General features: G+C 36.3%; 1 protein-coding gene across 1 annotated transcript in view; it reads left to right on the top strand.

Annotated features, from left to right (window-relative positions):
* Positions 1-17,695, top strand: part of Smarca5 (SWI/SNF related, matrix associated, actin dependent regulator of chromatin, subfamily a, member 5) — a 36,951-nt gene that overhangs the window by 9,306 nt on the left and 9,950 nt on the right. Inside the window, exons 5-15 of the mRNA XM_041663479.1 lie at positions 3-103; positions 1,110-1,289; positions 2,656-2,811; positions 2,894-3,025; positions 4,763-4,831; positions 6,373-6,482; positions 9,641-9,867; positions 11,943-12,064; positions 12,764-12,916; positions 15,156-15,288; positions 16,728-16,876. Coding sequence (XP_041519413.1) covers positions 3-103; positions 1,110-1,289; positions 2,656-2,811; positions 2,894-3,025; positions 4,763-4,831; positions 6,373-6,482; positions 9,641-9,867; positions 11,943-12,064; positions 12,764-12,916; positions 15,156-15,288; positions 16,728-16,876 — 1,532 coding nt within the window. The remainder of the gene's footprint in view (positions 1-2; positions 104-1,109; positions 1,290-2,655; positions 2,812-2,893; positions 3,026-4,762; positions 4,832-6,372; positions 6,483-9,640; positions 9,868-11,942; positions 12,065-12,763; positions 12,917-15,155; positions 15,289-16,727; positions 16,877-17,695) is intronic.

Raw genomic sequence — 17,695 nt, 5'->3', positions numbered from 1 at the left:
AGATGTAAAATGGGGTAAACTGAGAGATTATCAGGTCCGAGGATTGAATTGGCTCATCTCTCTGTATGAAAATGGCATCAATGGTATCCTTGCAGATGAAATGGTATGCATTTGGTTATATTGAAGCTTGAAGGTTTTTTTGGTTGTTGTTTTGCTTTTGTAACTTAAAATAGGTTGACATTAAATTTATAGCAGTCAAGAGAATAGTTTTGTTGATTACAACTAAATTTTTTCTTGAAGTGTTATAAGCAACTTGCCTTAGCTGTATAAGTGATTTCTTCACGTGTGAAGAAATATCTTGCTGGGCGGTGGTGGTGCACACGCCTTTAATCTCAGCACTCGGGAGGCAGAGGCAGGGGAGATGTTTGTGGATTCCGGGCCAGCCAGGTCTACAAGAGCTAGTTCTAGGACAGGCTTCAAAGCTACCGAGAAACCCTGTCATGAACATCCCCCCCCCCCCTAAAAAAATTACAAAAAGATTATAAACTCTGTAAAGTACATTTTAAAATAGTATGTTTTGAGAAGTTTTTTTCGCTATTATTTATTTATTTTATAGCCTTGACTATCCGGGAACTCAGTGGCCATACTGGCCTGGAACTCACAGAGATCCACCTGCCTCTGCCTCTGGAGTGCTGGGTATAAGGTGTGCACCACCACTTAACAGCTTCTTTAGTTTTGTAGTGAAGCAATTTGGCTGTTTCTCTTGAGTTTTATGAACAGTTAACAGAGCTCTATTTCTTAAAACATATCTTCTGTTCACTACTTACTAGTTATTTAGTGAATATTTTTACCGTTCTCAATTGTTTAAACAATTGGTTGGAGAAAGTAAGGAGTCAAAAGAGATACTCAGTTCTGCCTCTGATAGTTTGGGAATATCCCATGTTCTGAGCCTTGGAGGGGTGATGTTGATACCGTCTTTTACTGACTTACGTGACCTAACTCTGTTAACTGTCGTGCACATTAAGCTCTTGTCATGTTGTCCCAGATGTAGCATTTCTTTTCAATGTTCTGTGCATGATGGGGGTGGCTGTAATATGGAAAGCATTGTTTAATGGTTAATTTAATTGATGTAATTCATTGATTTAATGTTTAATTATGAATTTTCTCAGGGTTTGGGAAAGACACTTCAAACAATTTCTCTCCTTGGGTACATGAAACACTATAGAAATATTCCTGGTCCTCATATGGTTTTGGTTCCCAAGTCTACATTGCACAACTGGATGAGTGAATTCAAGAGATGGGTGCCAACACTTAGATCTGTTTGCTTGATAGGAGATAAAGAACAACGAGTAAGTTTTTATACCATAAAGATGAAATAGCCAGAGAAGGGATAATAAAGAAAGGGAAAGGGTCTTCACAAACTATTAGTGATTTCTAGCTGTAATACTGCTTTTGTGGTTAAGAATTGTATGGGAAGGCTTTAAAGACATAGAAAGCTCTAAGAATGTCATTTATTTGCAGTTGGTTTCTCCCTTCGGAAGTGATTTTATAAAGTCAAAGGGTGTGTATTTGGAAGTATTAGCGTGTTTAAAAAGGTTTTGAATGTGTCAAGATTAAAAATTTGAGGGACCAGATTTTTAGATTAGGGTACAGTGGTAATAGTTATAGAATAGTAATTGTTAAATTCAAGTGGAATCAATTCTGGTAGTATGAGATGTTATGATACAAATATGAGTTAAAATATTGATTTCATAGCCATACCTTTTTGGGACAAAGTCATGTGGAAATAAGGACACTATTAAGAATAAAGAACTTTGCTGGGTGGTGCGGTGCACACCTTTAATCCCAACACATGGGAGGCAAGGCAGGTAGATCTCTATGTTTGAGGTCAGTCTGGATTACAGAATGAATTCTAGGACAGCTAGGGCTACACAGAGAAACCCTGTCTCATAAAACAAGCAAAAAAAATAAAAGAGGGAGAGAACATAAATTTGGAAGTTAGAGATAATGGATTGCATTCATTGATTAAATGATTGTATTAAATGATTTTGTGCTTAACTAGATAGGTTAATTTTTTAAGATTATATTTACGAGTGCTTTGCCTGGGTATATATCTCTATACCAGGTACATGCTTCTGAGGCCAAAAATGGGAATCACATCCCTGAAACTAGAGATATGGATGGTTCTGAGCCACCATGTGGGTGCTGGGTTGTGAACCTGGGTCCTCTCTAAGAACAGCAAGTGCTCTTAACCACTAAGCTGTCTCTTCTAAGTTGTTTTTTGTTTGGGGGACTCGATTACTTCTTTGATTTATTTATTTATTTTTATTACTTTCATAGCTATATATATAAAATGAGAATAATGTGTTAATACCTATACAAATCAAAGGAATGAAACTTTACTAACAATTGTCAGTCTTTTTGTTACAAATCCTGTTTCCTAAGAATATAGAGACCTGGCAAATTGTGGAAGAACATTTTAAAGAGTTAGGCTTCTGAGTTTTGCGATTCACTTCAGCTTTGTGAAATTAAGTTAAAACTGACGTTAAAGTGATTGATGAAGTAATTCTAGTGGTAGGAGAGCTGGCTTTAGGTGCTTATTTAATAATAGTATACTGTTTAATAATCTCACTCCACTTTCTGTATTAAATTACTTGTTGGTAAGTTTAATGTATAATTGCATTGAGTGATGTAAGTTTTTCTGTTGCTTTACAGGCTGCATTTGTCAGGGATGTTTTATTACCAGGAGAGTGGGATGTGTGTGTCACATCTTATGAAATGCTCATTAAAGAGAAGTCTGTGTTCAAAAAGTTTAACTGGAGATACTTAGTTATAGACGAAGCTCACAGGATAAAAAATGAAAAATCTAAGGTAATTTGATACTTAATCTGAACATTTTTGTGTCTAAGGGTTTGATTCAGAATGTTCTAACAATGGGCTTTGATTCTTTCAGTTGTCAGAAATAGTGAGGGAATTCAAGACTACAAATCGACTGTTGCTAACTGGGACGCCTCTTCAGAACAACCTGCACGAGCTCTGGTCACTTCTAAATTTTCTCTTACCAGACGTGTTTAATTCAGCTGATGTAAGCATCTCTTTGTGGTTAATAATATTTTGGTTAATGCCTTATAATTTAATAATAGCACTGTTTGAGTTGGTCATTAATTTTTTTACACTGGCCTGTTACTAATCTACTAAGTTGGTCATGTATTGAGAATTCACTTTTGAGCCTTGACTTTAATCTCATTTCCCATCAGTTTCTACAATTGGAATGGCATATTCTTACTCCTGTTTGGCAATCAGGGCTGCTTAATTTTACCTCAGAGTTTTTAGGTTAACTGCTTGTTTTAAAAGCATTCCCAAGTAGCTTTGTATATCCCACACATTGTGTTTCATCATTCAGAAATGTCCTTCAGATGTGAAGGGATCGTTTAACCCTCTGTCATAGTTTCTCTTCCAGTTGCTGTGATAAAATACTCTGACAGAGACAAGGGAGGAAGGGTTTATTCTGGCCCACAGTTCAGGATACATACTGTTAAGGTTGAGGGTGCTGGCAGTAGCTGATCATACATCATTCACATTCAGAAAACAGAGTGTGATAAATGTATCCTAGTGTTCTGCTCCTCTTCTCCATTCTGAACAGTCCAAGATCCCCAGCCCAGGAATAGTCACATGGTTGGATAGAGCTTCCTACACTAATTGACATACTCGCGATAGTCCCCTGTAGTTGTCTGGGAGGCCCACTGCTGGGCTAGTTCTAGACTGTCGAGTTGACGGTGGAGAGTGAGCGTCACTCATGTTTTTCGTTGTGGTACAATAACTTAGTCTTTATGTCCATCAGTTATTTCCATAATAAAATGATGGTAGAAGTGGCTAACTGTTCATTGTACTAGGGAAAATAATTTATGTATCAGCAGTCTGTGCTGTTAGTAATTACAGTTGTTAAACCAGTGTTCAATTCTGAACGATTGTTCCTATGTCTGGAATGGGTGGGGAGAGCTTTGTAGACATCCATGTTAATACATTTATATAAATAAGTTATATAAAGGTTTTAATTTTGATTTATATTAAGGGTTATCTTAAAAACAGAAATTTGATTTTTCGAGACAGGGTTTCTCTGTGTAGCTATGACGCATGTCCTGGAACTTTCTCTATAGACCAGGCTGGCCTCAGACTCACAGAGATCATCCTGCCTCTGCCTCCCAAATGCTCTGATTAAAGGCATGTGCCACCACTGCCCAGCTCAGATTTGAAGGTTTTAATTACTAATATTTTGATGTTTCTGAGACAATTTTAAGATAATTTGTTTTTCTTGCTAGGCTAACATTTATTTCTGCTAAAGCCCTCAGTTATAACAGAGATTATAAGATGTTTGCTTAACATGGCAAATTATAATAGACATTTTCAAGATATTTGATAATGAAATTATCCTTAATTCAGATCTTATCTAAATAGTAATGAAATGCTTTTAATGTCAGTTTCACTTTGATTAATCAATAAGATGGTCATTTCTCAGAAACCTTGAGTTGTGTATTAATTATTTCTGTAAAGTAGCTTTCAGACTCTGCATTGTCAGTCAGTCTGTATTTGCGGAAAAATGCTTAAGAAATAATAGGATTCGGCCCCTTGTCCTGGTGCTAGTAGTAAACATGGTACTTGGAAAACAATGGCTTGAACTAATTTATTTGTGTGTGTGGGTGTGTATGTGTCTCAAAACTCACATACCGCACTAATTCTAGAAATCATTTTGCATCTGTTGCTTTAGGGCATTTGTGGTTAATACTGTTTTTGACCTTAAGATGTTTTTTGTTTGTTGATCTAGGACTTTGATTCCTGGTTCGATACAAATAATTGCCTTGGGGATCAAAAGCTTGTTGAGAGGCTTCATATGGTATGTATGGTTAGAGCATATTTTTCAATGGTGAAAAAATATGTAAATCACTTATTTTACTGCTTACAGGAGTATAATACAGAATTATTTGAGTTTAAAATTTACTGTTTGAAATGACATTAGGGAGATGACGTGTGATAGTTTTAGTGTTAGAGTCTACTTTTAATGTAATGTAGAAGAAAGGAATCTCTTAATCCACAGGTAAGGGCACTTTTGACTATCAGGACCAAACAAGACATTGTGACCATAACCTATAAGTCCCTTCATGACATAACATTAGGGCTTTTCAACATCTGTTGACATTTTGGTTTGGATAATATATAAGGGATAGGAGAAGAGAAGGCTGTGCTGTATATCATTTAACAACATCCCTAACGTTTTGTCCTTGCTGCCATTTGTGACAAGCATACCTGTAAATATGAAAAAAGTTCCCCAGCAGATAAACTTACACCCTGCTCACCTCTCCCTACATCCCAATCTTTTTCAGAACACTCCAGCTTTAATTTTACTTTTACATAAATTTTCTGGAAACATTTGACTAATTCCACTTATTCTTTCATCATTGTTTTTATTGTATTTAGAATTTCTGATTTCTTTTTACATGGCCTAAGACTTGTATCTGCCACCTTCTTTATTGACCATCTAGACTGAGGCTGGACTGGGTACTTTGTGTGTTCATTCCGTCTTTAGTCATTTATTTGAGCATTCTAGCGTTGTAAGTGTTTACCCTGATGGAACGTAAGCACAAAGGCAGGAAACATGGTTATATACTTTGTATAGTACCTGGTTTCAGTGGCTATTTTTCTTCTTTCTATCTTCTCTTTCTCCTGTTCTCTTCCCCTTTTCCATGTTCTGTTGTGTCGAGACATGATCTTGTTATGCAGCCATGGCTGACTGTAAACTAGGTAATCCTCCTGCCACAGCCTCCCAAGTGTTGGGATTATAGGTATGAGCCCTTATGCTAGGTTGACCTTTTTTCCTTTATACATTAATTATACTTTTAAATTCTTGTGCATTGAAATTTTTTGTTAAGTATATCTGAAAGTAGTCACTTTTAATTCAGATAGTGCAGGAAAGGACTGGGGGAGACTTAAGGATTTGTTAACTTGCTAGAGACTGAATTGAACTGGGTATCTTATACTCACCACATTTACTGCATCTGTAACAGTTAGTTATTTAAAAGCTAGACGTATAGCTCTTAATCAGTGTCGAACAGTGTGTGTGCAAGGATCTTATTTTTAAACTAGCATGAATTAGCAATGTTAAATAGTTTTAAAACCCATCATTTTCCTAGTGTTTAATGAGAATATAGCAAGTATTATATAAATGCTTACATATAGGATAAATAATAATGAAATTGTATTGTTACCCTTCAGGAATGTTATAGTAATAAATTATGTATTTGGAACAGGGAAATCTTAAAAATTACTTGCTATTCAAACAAGTTCCTTTCCATATATTTGGGTACATAATTATAAGATTTTGAAGTAATACCAACATTGCAGATAAGGTTACCTTTTTCTTTTTGCCCTTTCTCTAAGGTTTTGCGTCCATTCCTCCTTCGTCGAATTAAAGCTGATGTTGAAAAGAGTTTGCCTCCAAAGAAAGAAGTAAAAATTTATGTAGGTCTTAGCAAAATGCAAAGGGAATGGTATGTATTCTGAGACACTTGGCAATACTGTGTTTGTGTCTTTATGGAATTTCTGTTTGCTGGATTAAGTTTAACCTGTTGATGCAGTGCTCGTTAAAAGGTGGCAGGATGTGGATCAGCACAGCAGCCTGCTTGCAAGGTGGTTTCTGCTCCCCAGGGATATTCTGGTGGTGGTTATTCCTTCTCTGTTTTATTTCACACAAGTGATTAAAAACTAGAAATTTAATTCAGTTATCCTAACATTGAGCAGAATATTTCTATATTCACCCAAAGTTCACTTAAAAACTGAGTCATGGGGTTAGAGAAATATTTCAGTGGATAAGAACACTGACTTTTCTTCTAGAGGACCCAAATTCAGTTCCCAGCACCCACATCATGGCTCATAGCTGTCTTTAACTCCAGTTCCAGAGACTTCCAACACCCTCACCCAGACATAAGTGAAAGCAAAACACCAGTGCATGTAAAAGAAAAATAAATGAAATCAAGAAACTGAGTCATAGTTTCTATACTTAAAAAGTACATTTTTCTGTTTGTTCATAGCTAATAAACAAAATTAAGCAAGATCCATGATGCGAACAGAACAAAAAATGGCTCAAAATGTAGTTCAGATGGGCGTGTTTATCTAACACGCACAAAGTCTTGGGTTCAGTCCTCATCACCACATAAACTAGATGTGATGTTGGACAGCACTGGAAAGACAGAGATATAATGTCAGGAGTACAATGTCATCTGTGGCTTATGTGAGATTGAGACTAGCCTGAGATACCTTTCAGTTATGCACATTCAAAAATGTATGTATGTACACATACATATACTTAAGAACATGTAAAATTTATATCGATTGTATGAATGTTTTGCCTTGCATGTATATCTGTTTGCCATTTTTGTGCCCTATCCCTGTGGAGATAGGGAGAGTGTCAGATCTCCTGAAACAGGAGTTACAGACAGCTGTGAGCCACTGAGGGTGCTGGGAATTGAATGTGGATCCTCTGCAAAAGTAACCAGTGGACTTAACCTCTGAACCACCTCTCTAGTCCCTGTAGTTGTAAACTTTAATGTTTTTAGTACATAAAACTACATTTATTTAGTCTAAAATACTTTTTTCTCCTAAAATTTTAAGAAATATAAAATATCTTTATGAAATGATTGTAATGATACCTGGTAGTTTCAATGTTTTCATAGGACAAAATTTAAAAGCTCAAAATATATTAGTCTTTAGGGATTTTTTTGGCATTTAATTATTTATGTGCATGTACACGTATTATGTACGTTTTCATGTTAATGGTTTGTATGTGGAGGTCAGTGGACTTGTACAGTTTGGCTTCCCTTACCATGTAGGTTCTGTGGGTCTGCTCAGGTTGGTTACCAAGCTTTGGTGGCAAGTGTCTTGACATTACTGAACCATCTTACTGTCTTCACATATTAGAAATAAGTTTTCTTTTTTAAAGCTTTACAGACAGGTGCAGTGTAAACAGCTAGAAACTTCCGACTGACTTTGTTAAATGTATTTATCATCATTTCACATGTATGGAATGTACTTTGATCATATTCACAGTCCATTACCCTCTCACCCCAATTCCTCTCCCACTGAGCCCCTTTCCAACATGACTTTCCTTTTGGTAGAGAACATACCATGAACTCAGTGCAAGAAGACTATAGGAAAAGATGATGTAACTTTAGAATATTAACTATAAGCATAGTGCTCAAGGGGTGGCATAAGTAACCTCCTGCTATTTTACTGTTCTTACCATGTTTTTAGATTGTGTTTGTGAGGAGCTAGAGTTACAAAAGGATGGAAAGGATATAATTACAGATCTAGGCAAGTTACCTGAAAGAACTCCACTGTAGAAGATGAGCTATTTTCTATGTCCTTAGGACTTTAGAAAGGAGCATACTAGGTTTGCCGTGTGTGTGTGTGTGTAATAGAACTAAGTGAGTTGATGTTAGAGGTGAACAGATGCTAATAAATGTGTGGACTTCTCATCAGTCAGAATTGTGATAAAGTCTGCTGTCAGTGACACTTTACTAAAAACATTGCTTTAGGTTTATTCTAGTTTGTTTAGAACATTCGGTTTGACTAAGACTTTATTTTGTTAGACATGATTGCTTATTGTTGCTACATAATTTCTAAATTCTTGTAAGTCATTAATGGCTTGTTATGGTTTGACCTTAAACTATAGCTATAGTTCACGAACATTCCTTTCTCTGTGTATGTATATATGTATATGTGTAAATCATAGCACATCATTTTAATCTCATCATCATGCCTTAACCTCAGGATCCTTTCTCATTTCTTAGATCTTAATTTTCTTACTTTTTTTTAATATTTATTTATTATGTATACAGTATTCTGTCATTACAGATGGTTGTGAGCCACCATGTGGTTGCCGGGAATTGAACTCAGGACCTTTGGAAGGGCAGGCGATGCTCTTAACCGCTGAGCCATCTCTCCAGCCCTTAATTTTCTTACTTAAATACTGCATTAGCTACCCATTATATGGCACAGTCAAGTATCATTTAATGGTGGAATAAGTTCTGAGAAATGCATTGTTAGGCATTTTCCCCCATTGTTAAATGCCTTAGAGTATTTTTACTCTGGCATCTGTAAGTGAATAATTTCATGTGACACTTGTTGTATATGCAGTCTGTTGACTGGGCTATTTCATGTCAATAATTCATGTAATTGAGTAAAATGAGTAAATTTTTTGTTGAGAAAATACTGTATACTAAACTTATGTTTAGCACATGTTTTCTTTTTTTCTTTTTTTTAAAGCTCAATTACTTGAAAATGTATCACACTAATTTTATTAAAGGGCATGAATGTGAACATGTGCTATAGGCAATAAAAATAAAAACAAAAAGTTACAGATGATAAGTAACCATACCTCAGGAATTGATGATGTACACCAGCTGCATAGTTTAAGTTTATAGATAGCATAATGATCCATGACATTCTGAGTAATACATTGTTCTTTGTTTTGTTGTACAAACATGCGCAACTTTGTAGGTCTGTGTTGTACCTATTTATTTCCTAGATCATTGGAAGCAAGTTTCAGACAATTATTTTTCAAATTATACTTAAGTATTTTGTTTTGGGGCTGGCTAAGGGGATTAAGTATGCAAAGGGCTAGGCATTAAACTATTTTTCTTTTTAATAGGTATACTCGGATTTTAATGAAGGATATAGATATATTAAACTCAGCAGGGAAGATGGACAAAATGAGGTTATTGAACATTTTGATGCAGTTGAGGAAATGCTGCAATCATCCATATCTCTTTGATGGAGCTGAACCTGGTCCACCTTACACAACAGATATGCATCTAGTTACCAACAGTGGCAAAATGGTGGTGTTAGACAAGCTGCTCCCTAAATTAAAAGAACAAGGTATCTATGTTAACTGGCATTAAATTGAAATGAAACAAAATCTTTAAAAAAATCTAATATTAAGAGGACAAAAACACAATATTTGAAATGTCTGTTATGACAGTTTTTAAAGTTGAAGTTTTGGACACCAAATCCCTTTCCCCTATTTTTCGTTCTTAACTCCCGTTGGTAAATATTCAAAGTAGCTACCATCCAATTTATGTAGCTTTCCTAGAAATTTAATCTTTTTATCATGAGATAACCAGGAATGCTTTTCCTGCATACACATTTCCCGATCCTTTTTTAGAAAGTTACATTGTATACTTTTTTTGGGCATACATGGGGTTTTTGGACCCTTCTTTCCTCTTGCCCCATGTTGAGTGCCAGATGTTGGGGTGCTCTGTGTAGCATGGATTGGTTGAAGAAAGAAGGCACTCCAAGATGAAATTTTTTATTTTCGTTTTTCTAGACAGGGTTTCTCAGTGTAGCCCTGGCTGTCCTGAAACTCTCACTATAGACCAGGCTGGCCTTGAACTCACAAAGATCTGCCTGCCTCTGCTAATGAGTGCTAGGATTAAAGGCGTATACTACCATTGTCCTACCCAAGATGAAATTTTAAGGCCTGTGTGGCAGTAGTAGGAAGGACCAACCTCTCTGTACTAAACCCGGAACAACCATGCACAAGTGTATTTATTGATTGTTACACAAATATTTCTTCATACCAAGGTCTCTAATTTACATGTCTTACCAAAGGAGAGCATCACATGTCCCCATGTCTCTAGTCCCTTATTATGTATTGTTTGCAATACACAATTAATATAAGAGTCTCAGATGTGCCTGAGGCATTTTGTGATCAAAGTCATGGGATGGCTACAATGCCTCTTGAGCAAAGCAATTCTCCAGATCATGGGAAACAATCGTTGTTCACCACAGGGATTCTTTAAGGTCAAAGTACTTCTAAAAAATGAGTGTTTACCTACCCTATCTATCTGTTAGGGTAGATCTTAGGCTCTGCTAAATTCCTATAACATTTTCATTGTATTTTTTATGGAGTTTTAAAGTATGTACTTATTTATATGGACTCAAAGTTTTTCTATTTACAGTATTCTGAATTTTCTAAATATGAGAATGGCTATGTCTGATGTATTTCTGGATAAATTGAAGCATCTTATTATAACATTTTGTATATCAGCTTTATAAGATAATTATTAGTAAATGAAATAGATTTTTGTAGTATCAAGAGTATAGTGAGCTTTCAGTTCCTTCAATTGTGCTTACAGGTATAACATTTGAAGGAAATATGGTTGTACAAATAGATGGACATTGATAATGATAGCCAAAAACATTGTGGTTGTTAGTGAACTGGTTTGCTTTTTTTTTTTTTTTTGTATTTTTTTTGTGGAAATAGCTGAGTAATTAAAGACTCACATGGTAGGTAAAGTGGCAGGAACTGTGAGGCTATTAAATGTTGAAGAGAGTTACATTGAACTCCAAGGATGTAGAGACTGAAACATTCTTTCGCATTAGGCTGTCAGCCTCATTTTTGAGTTAGGCTCCTATCATAATCAATTGTTCTCAAAATAACTCCTTTGTCATATGTTTTGCTGAAGATGTTTTGTATCTGGCTTGTGAGGAAACCAGTAGAATAATTTGAGTTGTGGCAGATAAGTGAAGGACTTCTGATACAAATGTCAGGCTCACATTTGTGTTCTATTGAGTTAAAATGTTTTCATGATTAGAAATGTATTAGGGACTTCAAGGGTGTGGGCAACTTAAGAGATCATGTTTAAAGAAAGGTTGTGGAGTGCTGTAAGACTGCTTTTAAATATATATGAGGTAATAGACTAATGATTCAGTTTCCTAAATCAGTTTACCTTCGTTTGCTGTACATGTCACTTTTTTTTTGTGCCTTGATGGAGGACAGGTGGAGAATGGCTGACCTGGTATTTACTAATGCCATTTTTATCTTTTTAACCAAAGTAAGTGATTTGGAATTAACTGATACTTTGTTAGTCCTACTTTCTTTAGTTTAACAAAAGTTTTTATTTAAAAAAAATTAAGAAATCTCTTGACAATGGGCTATTTATGTCTGTCAGGTTCAAGAGTACTAATCTTCAGTCAGATGACAAGGGTATTAGACATTTTGGAAGATTATTGCATGTGGAGAAATTATGAATACTGCAGATTGGATGGGCAGACACCCCATGATGAGAGACAAGTAAGTAAAGAAGTCTGGGGAGATAAAAAAATTACAATGATTTCATGTTCTGTTAGCATGTGCCAAGCCATTATATGTTTGCATTGTATTATATTACAATATGTGTTTTTTTTTTTATAATACATCTTTTTTTTTTCAATTTTATTTTGTGTGTATCATTGTTTTGTCTGCATGTATCCCTGCATCTTGTATGTGCCTGGTCCCCAAGGAGGCATGATTAGGCATTGGAGCCCTGGTACTGGAGTTATAGAAGGTTGTGAGCTGTCATGGATGGTGGAGATCAAACAAGGCTCCTCTGGAAGAGCAGCCAGTGCCATCACTTCAGTCAGGGACTAATATATGCCAGGCTGGTGTGGAATTCACTGTGTAGATGAGTATGATCTTGAGCTTCTGATCTTTGTGCCTCTTCTTGAGTGCTGGTGTTATAGGTATGTGCTACGATGCCCTATATAAAATAATTTTCTAAGCCAATCATATTGGCATGCATCTGTAGTCCCAGCTGTTTGGAAAACTGCAGTAGGAGCAGGTGGTAGACTGTGCCTTTAATCCCAGCACCCAAGAGGTTGTCACCCAAGAGGTAGTAGCTGGTCTACATAGTCTCAGACTAGCTGGGACTACATAGTGAGATTACAAAAAGAATGTCCCATACCACAACAAATATAATGAAAATTTCTAATGCTTGTTATTTTATTCCCATAGGACTCCATCAATGCATACAATGAACCAAATAGCACAAAGTTTGTTTTTATGCTAAGCACACGTGCTGGTGGTCTGGGTATCAATCTTGCAACTGCTGATGTAGTAATTTTATATGATTCGGATTGGAATCCCCAAGTAGATCTTCAGGCTATGGTAAGAAATAACAAGTAAATACTTTGTGTGCTTAGTAGATGTCTTAGGTAGTGTCTATTCATTCTATAAACATCCCTGATTTAACCTAGTAGAATTCTTTCTTGCTTTCTTTTTCTTCGAAGCAGGATTTCTCTGTGTAGTCCTGGCTGTCCTGGAACTTTCTGTATAGTCCTGGCTGTCCTGAAACACGCTTTGTAGACCAGGCTGGCCTCCCACCTGTCTCTGCCTCCCAAATGCTGGGATTAAAGGCGTGCCTGGCCGAACTTTATTTTGGCACATCTGCCTCGTGCATCTGTAGAGGTCAGGGGACCACTTGAAAGTCTGTTACATTTTCACCATCTGGTTTCCAGGGATTGAACTCAGGTCATTAGGCTTGGGCAAAAAGTTCCTTTACCTGCTTAATAACTATCTCCTCAGACATAACTCTTTTTATAAATATATTTTTAAACTATTCTTTGATAGTATCATACATGTTTATAGTTTATCCTGATCATATACATTTCCCATTGCCCTTGCTTACTCCTCTACTCTTGAACTCATGCAAGTACATCCTCCCCTTGTCAACTTCATGTTTTGTTTTATTTTGTTTTTTTATAACCCAGTGAGCCCAAGTAATGCACTTGTACATGGGGCCATCTCATGAAGCAAGGGCAACTTAACCAGTGTCTACATCCAAAGAAAAAGGATTCTCAATTCCCCCAGTAGCAGTTACTTAGCTCCTTGGGTAGGGATGGGGTCTCAACAGCTGGAATTTTGACAGATTGATTCTGTTCAGGTAACCACAACTGCTATAGGCTGATGCCTGAAATGGATGTGTTATATACAGGAGATGGCATTCCATAGTGTTTCCATCTGTTCTCTGGCTGTTAGATTCTTTTTCTCACCTTTCTCTCCCACCTCTTTTTGATGTTCTTTGAGAGCCCTTAACTGGGGTGGGAGGTTGATAAAGATGTCCCATTTAGAGCTGAGTGCTTACTATCACTTAATAGAATTTTATTTCTTGTCATAATAGGCCAGTCAAAGTATTTTAAATACTCTGGTGAGTAAGAGGATCAGTAAATAAGTATAGTTGTGCTTTGGGAGAAAAGAGAAATCAGTTTGGTGAGCAGCTAGCTCATCTGCCACTTGGAATGCCTAAAAATATACGCCCATTTTTGTAGTGTCTGGCCAAATGAGGAAGTTTTCAAAGGCTGAGAAAATTGATGGTTCACAAACTAATGTGAATATGCATTCTGACTATTGACTTGACCTAGAATGTTGGTGTTTTGTGAGCACAACTTTGAGATATCTGCCTTGGTCATGTCACCTTTGTCTTGTACTCTCCGTAAGGGTACTTCAGGGATATTGGTAAATTATTAGAAATAAGGTGTTTATTGGAGGTATGTGCTTTGTGAACTTACCAGAAGTTAAACAGATTAACATACAAATTAATTTAATTGAATGTGTTTAGGTAACTGTAATATTTAAATATTTATATATCATTTGTGAAGGTCATTTTTATTTTCCTAATAAGTGACAATTAAGATTCATTAATTTTGCCAGGTGGTGGCACACATTTTTACTCCCAACACACTGAAGGCAGAGACAGGTGGATCTCTGAGCTCAAGGACAGCCTGGTCTATAGAGTGAGTTCCAGGACAGCCAGGGTTACACAGTGAAATCCTGTTTCGAAACACAAAAACAAACCAAAACAGAATTCATTAACTTCATGAAGGAAAAAATTTTGAAATTAAATTCAAGGAAAAATCATTATCAAACTGAAATATTAATTACAATTTTGCCTATTAACTGGTTATCATTGTATTTGTGTTATTCATGTGGTTAGCCTTGTCTCTTTAAACAGCTATGATTTCCTTTAGTCTTAGGAAGCTTTTCTTGTATTTGCTGGGATTAAAGATATGCCACCACTGCCTGACGAATCCATATTATTTTATAAGTGTTATAATTTTATACATCATAAATAATTTTGCTTCTGGGGGCTGGAGAGATGGCTCAGTGGTTAAGAGCATTGCCTGCTCTTCCAAAGGTCCTGAGTTCAATTCCCGGCAACCACATGGTGGTTCACAACCATCTGGAATGAGGTCTGGTCCCCTCTTCTGGCCTGCAGACATACAGACAGAATATTGTATACATAATAAGTAAATAAATATTTAGAAAAAAAATAATTTTGCTTCTCATACATTTCTATATTTCACTTTTTCACTAAATTCAAAATGACATGATAATTCAATTCTCCTAGGACCGAGCACATAGAATTGGACAAACAAAGACGGTCCGAGTGTTTCGCTTTATAACTGATAACACTGTAGAAGAAAGAATAGTAGAACGTGCCGAGATGAAACTCAGACTGGATTCGATAGTCATTCAACAAGGTGAGACCTAAAACTTTCAGATAATTCCCTACGTTGCATTGACAATAACATGTTTCTGTCTGATGGTTTCTTAGAGATTTTAAACACCTGGGAGTCCAGCTAGCAGCCAAGATGGCTTATATTCCAGATATTTTAAACTTTTAATTTTATTATTAAGTAGATTTTTAAACTTGGGTAAGTTGATTTGAGTATTTACTAGCTAACAGTTTCTTTCTGCCTGAGCCTCAGATTTCACTTAAGTGGACATAAAAGTAATGTTTAGAATTTTTTAAGCATTAAATAGGGTAATATATAAAGTGTATGACATTTAGCAGATTGACAAGCACCGGGGGATACTGAAGAAATGAAAGGCACAAAGTGTTTTACTTTTTTTCTTATCTGGAACTATGCCAGGCACTGTCCTTACTGCTAAGACTAAAGCAACAAGTGGACCAGGCATGCCTATTTTCAAGGAACTTTAAAATTTAGTAGGAGAGACACTTTTGACTAGACACAGGACTAGAGGGAGTTGGCTCGATTGAGGGGAACTTCAAGTTTTGGTATCGGATCAGCCTTTTGGATTACACACTTTGCGTGTATTTGTGAAAACACAAATTAAGGTTGACTAAATTCCTACCCCTTGAAGATCTTTATTTAATTTATTAATGTTGTATTCTTTTCTGTGATCAAACAAAATTTTCAAAAGCTTTGGGTTCATCATATCTAGATATTTTTTTGGAAGTAGGGGTGGAGTAGGGAGACAGAGCTTTCTGTATAGCCTTGACTAGTCTAGACTTTGCTAAATAGACTAGACTGGCCTTGAACTCAGTTTTCCTACCTCTGCTTTCCCAGTATTGGGATTAAAGGCACCTGTTCTTATATAAAATCAAAACACAGTGAAGATATGTATTTCTGTTTCTAAGAAAAAACTGACTTGGAAAAATGAGCAATACCATCTTTCTGATAGGATATTTCTTGTTTAGAATTTTTACAAATACTAAAATTTGTAAGACTCCCTCTTTGATTTTTTGTTTGTTTGTCCTGGAACTCACTAGTAAACCAGGCTGGCCTTGAACTCACAACCATGCCTGCCTCTGCCTCCCAAGTGCTGGGATTAAATGCATGCTCCACTTTGCTCAGTGTTTGCATCAAAAGAAAGTGAAATCACTGATGATTTTCAAATATCTCAAATACTATCAAAAAACATTTTATTGAGCCAATATATAGTAGATAACGTTATATAATATGTAACTTAACCAGCTGAAAAATGTGGCATTAAGTTTAATGTACCAGTGAGTTTGATCACTTGTAAATTACTAGTAAACAGAAATGGGATAAAACTGTAAGAGTGGTATTGCCTCTAACATTTAAAAATTTAACTTTATAGTAAAAAATTATCACATAACACAATTTTTAATTAAAACTTAAAATTAATATAATACAACACAAACTCTCCCCAGGGAGGCTTGTAGATCAGAACCTGAACAAAATTGGGAAAGATGAAATGCTTCAAATGATTCGACATGGGGCCACACATGTGTTTGCATCAAAAGAAAGTGAAATCACTGATGAAGATATTGATGGTATTTTGGAAAGGGGTGCAAAGAAGGTAAGAAGATAAATGGTAAATGTTAATGGCTTGTAACAGAAAGAGTTTACAAATAAACTGACAGCCTGCCTGCCCATTTAACTCATTTAAGGGGAAGTTTTTTGGTTGTAGATAAAGGAAGAGAACAGCCAGAGGCATCTGGAGGAGTCCAGAGCAGAGAAAATAGACTGAACATGGCCAGGGCTGGAGAAGTAGCAGAGTAGAGAACACGTAGGGGAAAATAGCAGGAACTGAAGAGGAGAGTGGTGAAAATAGCTAGGCTGTAAGAAGGGTGAGTAACTGGTAGGAAGGAAGCTGAGAAACTGGAGTTAACATAGGGGAGGAAGTGAGGCTAGGATGCTAGCAAGGTAGCATGGACTTCTAAATGTTTAATAGGTACTTGTGATACTGAGGGAACCTGGAGGCCAGCATGTACTTTGATATGCTGAAAGGTGCCACAGGTAGGGGACTGCCAGAGGTAAGGGAAATCTCCCCTTGGTAGCTGGAACTGGCTTGACAAGTTCCTGAGGAATGCTGGCTTTTATCTACCTGTCTGTAGTTCAGATTGGTCTCATTTCTGGATATTTGGATGTCTTTTGAAGTTTGGAAAATTCAAGCTTTCTTTGGACCTGAAGAGTTTAGATTAAAACTACTTGAGAAAATACTTCCTCAGTTAGGATCTTTTGTTTAAAAAAATATATCATGTGCATGGGTGTGTGTGCATCACAGTGTACTTGTTACCCAAGGAGGCAAGAAGAAGCCATTGGATCCCCTGGAACTGGAGTTAAATATAGGTGTGGGCTCTCTTGTGAATTGAACCAGGTTATCTGAAAGAGCAAC

This window comes from Microtus oregoni, unplaced genomic scaffold (genome assembly GCF_018167655.1).
Source record: "Microtus oregoni isolate MIOR12 unplaced genomic scaffold, Mior012 000014F_ref0000157, whole genome shotgun sequence".
NCBI lineage: Eukaryota > Metazoa > Chordata > Mammalia > Rodentia > Cricetidae > Microtus > Microtus oregoni.
This window is presented reverse-complemented; position numbering and strand designations above follow the sequence as displayed.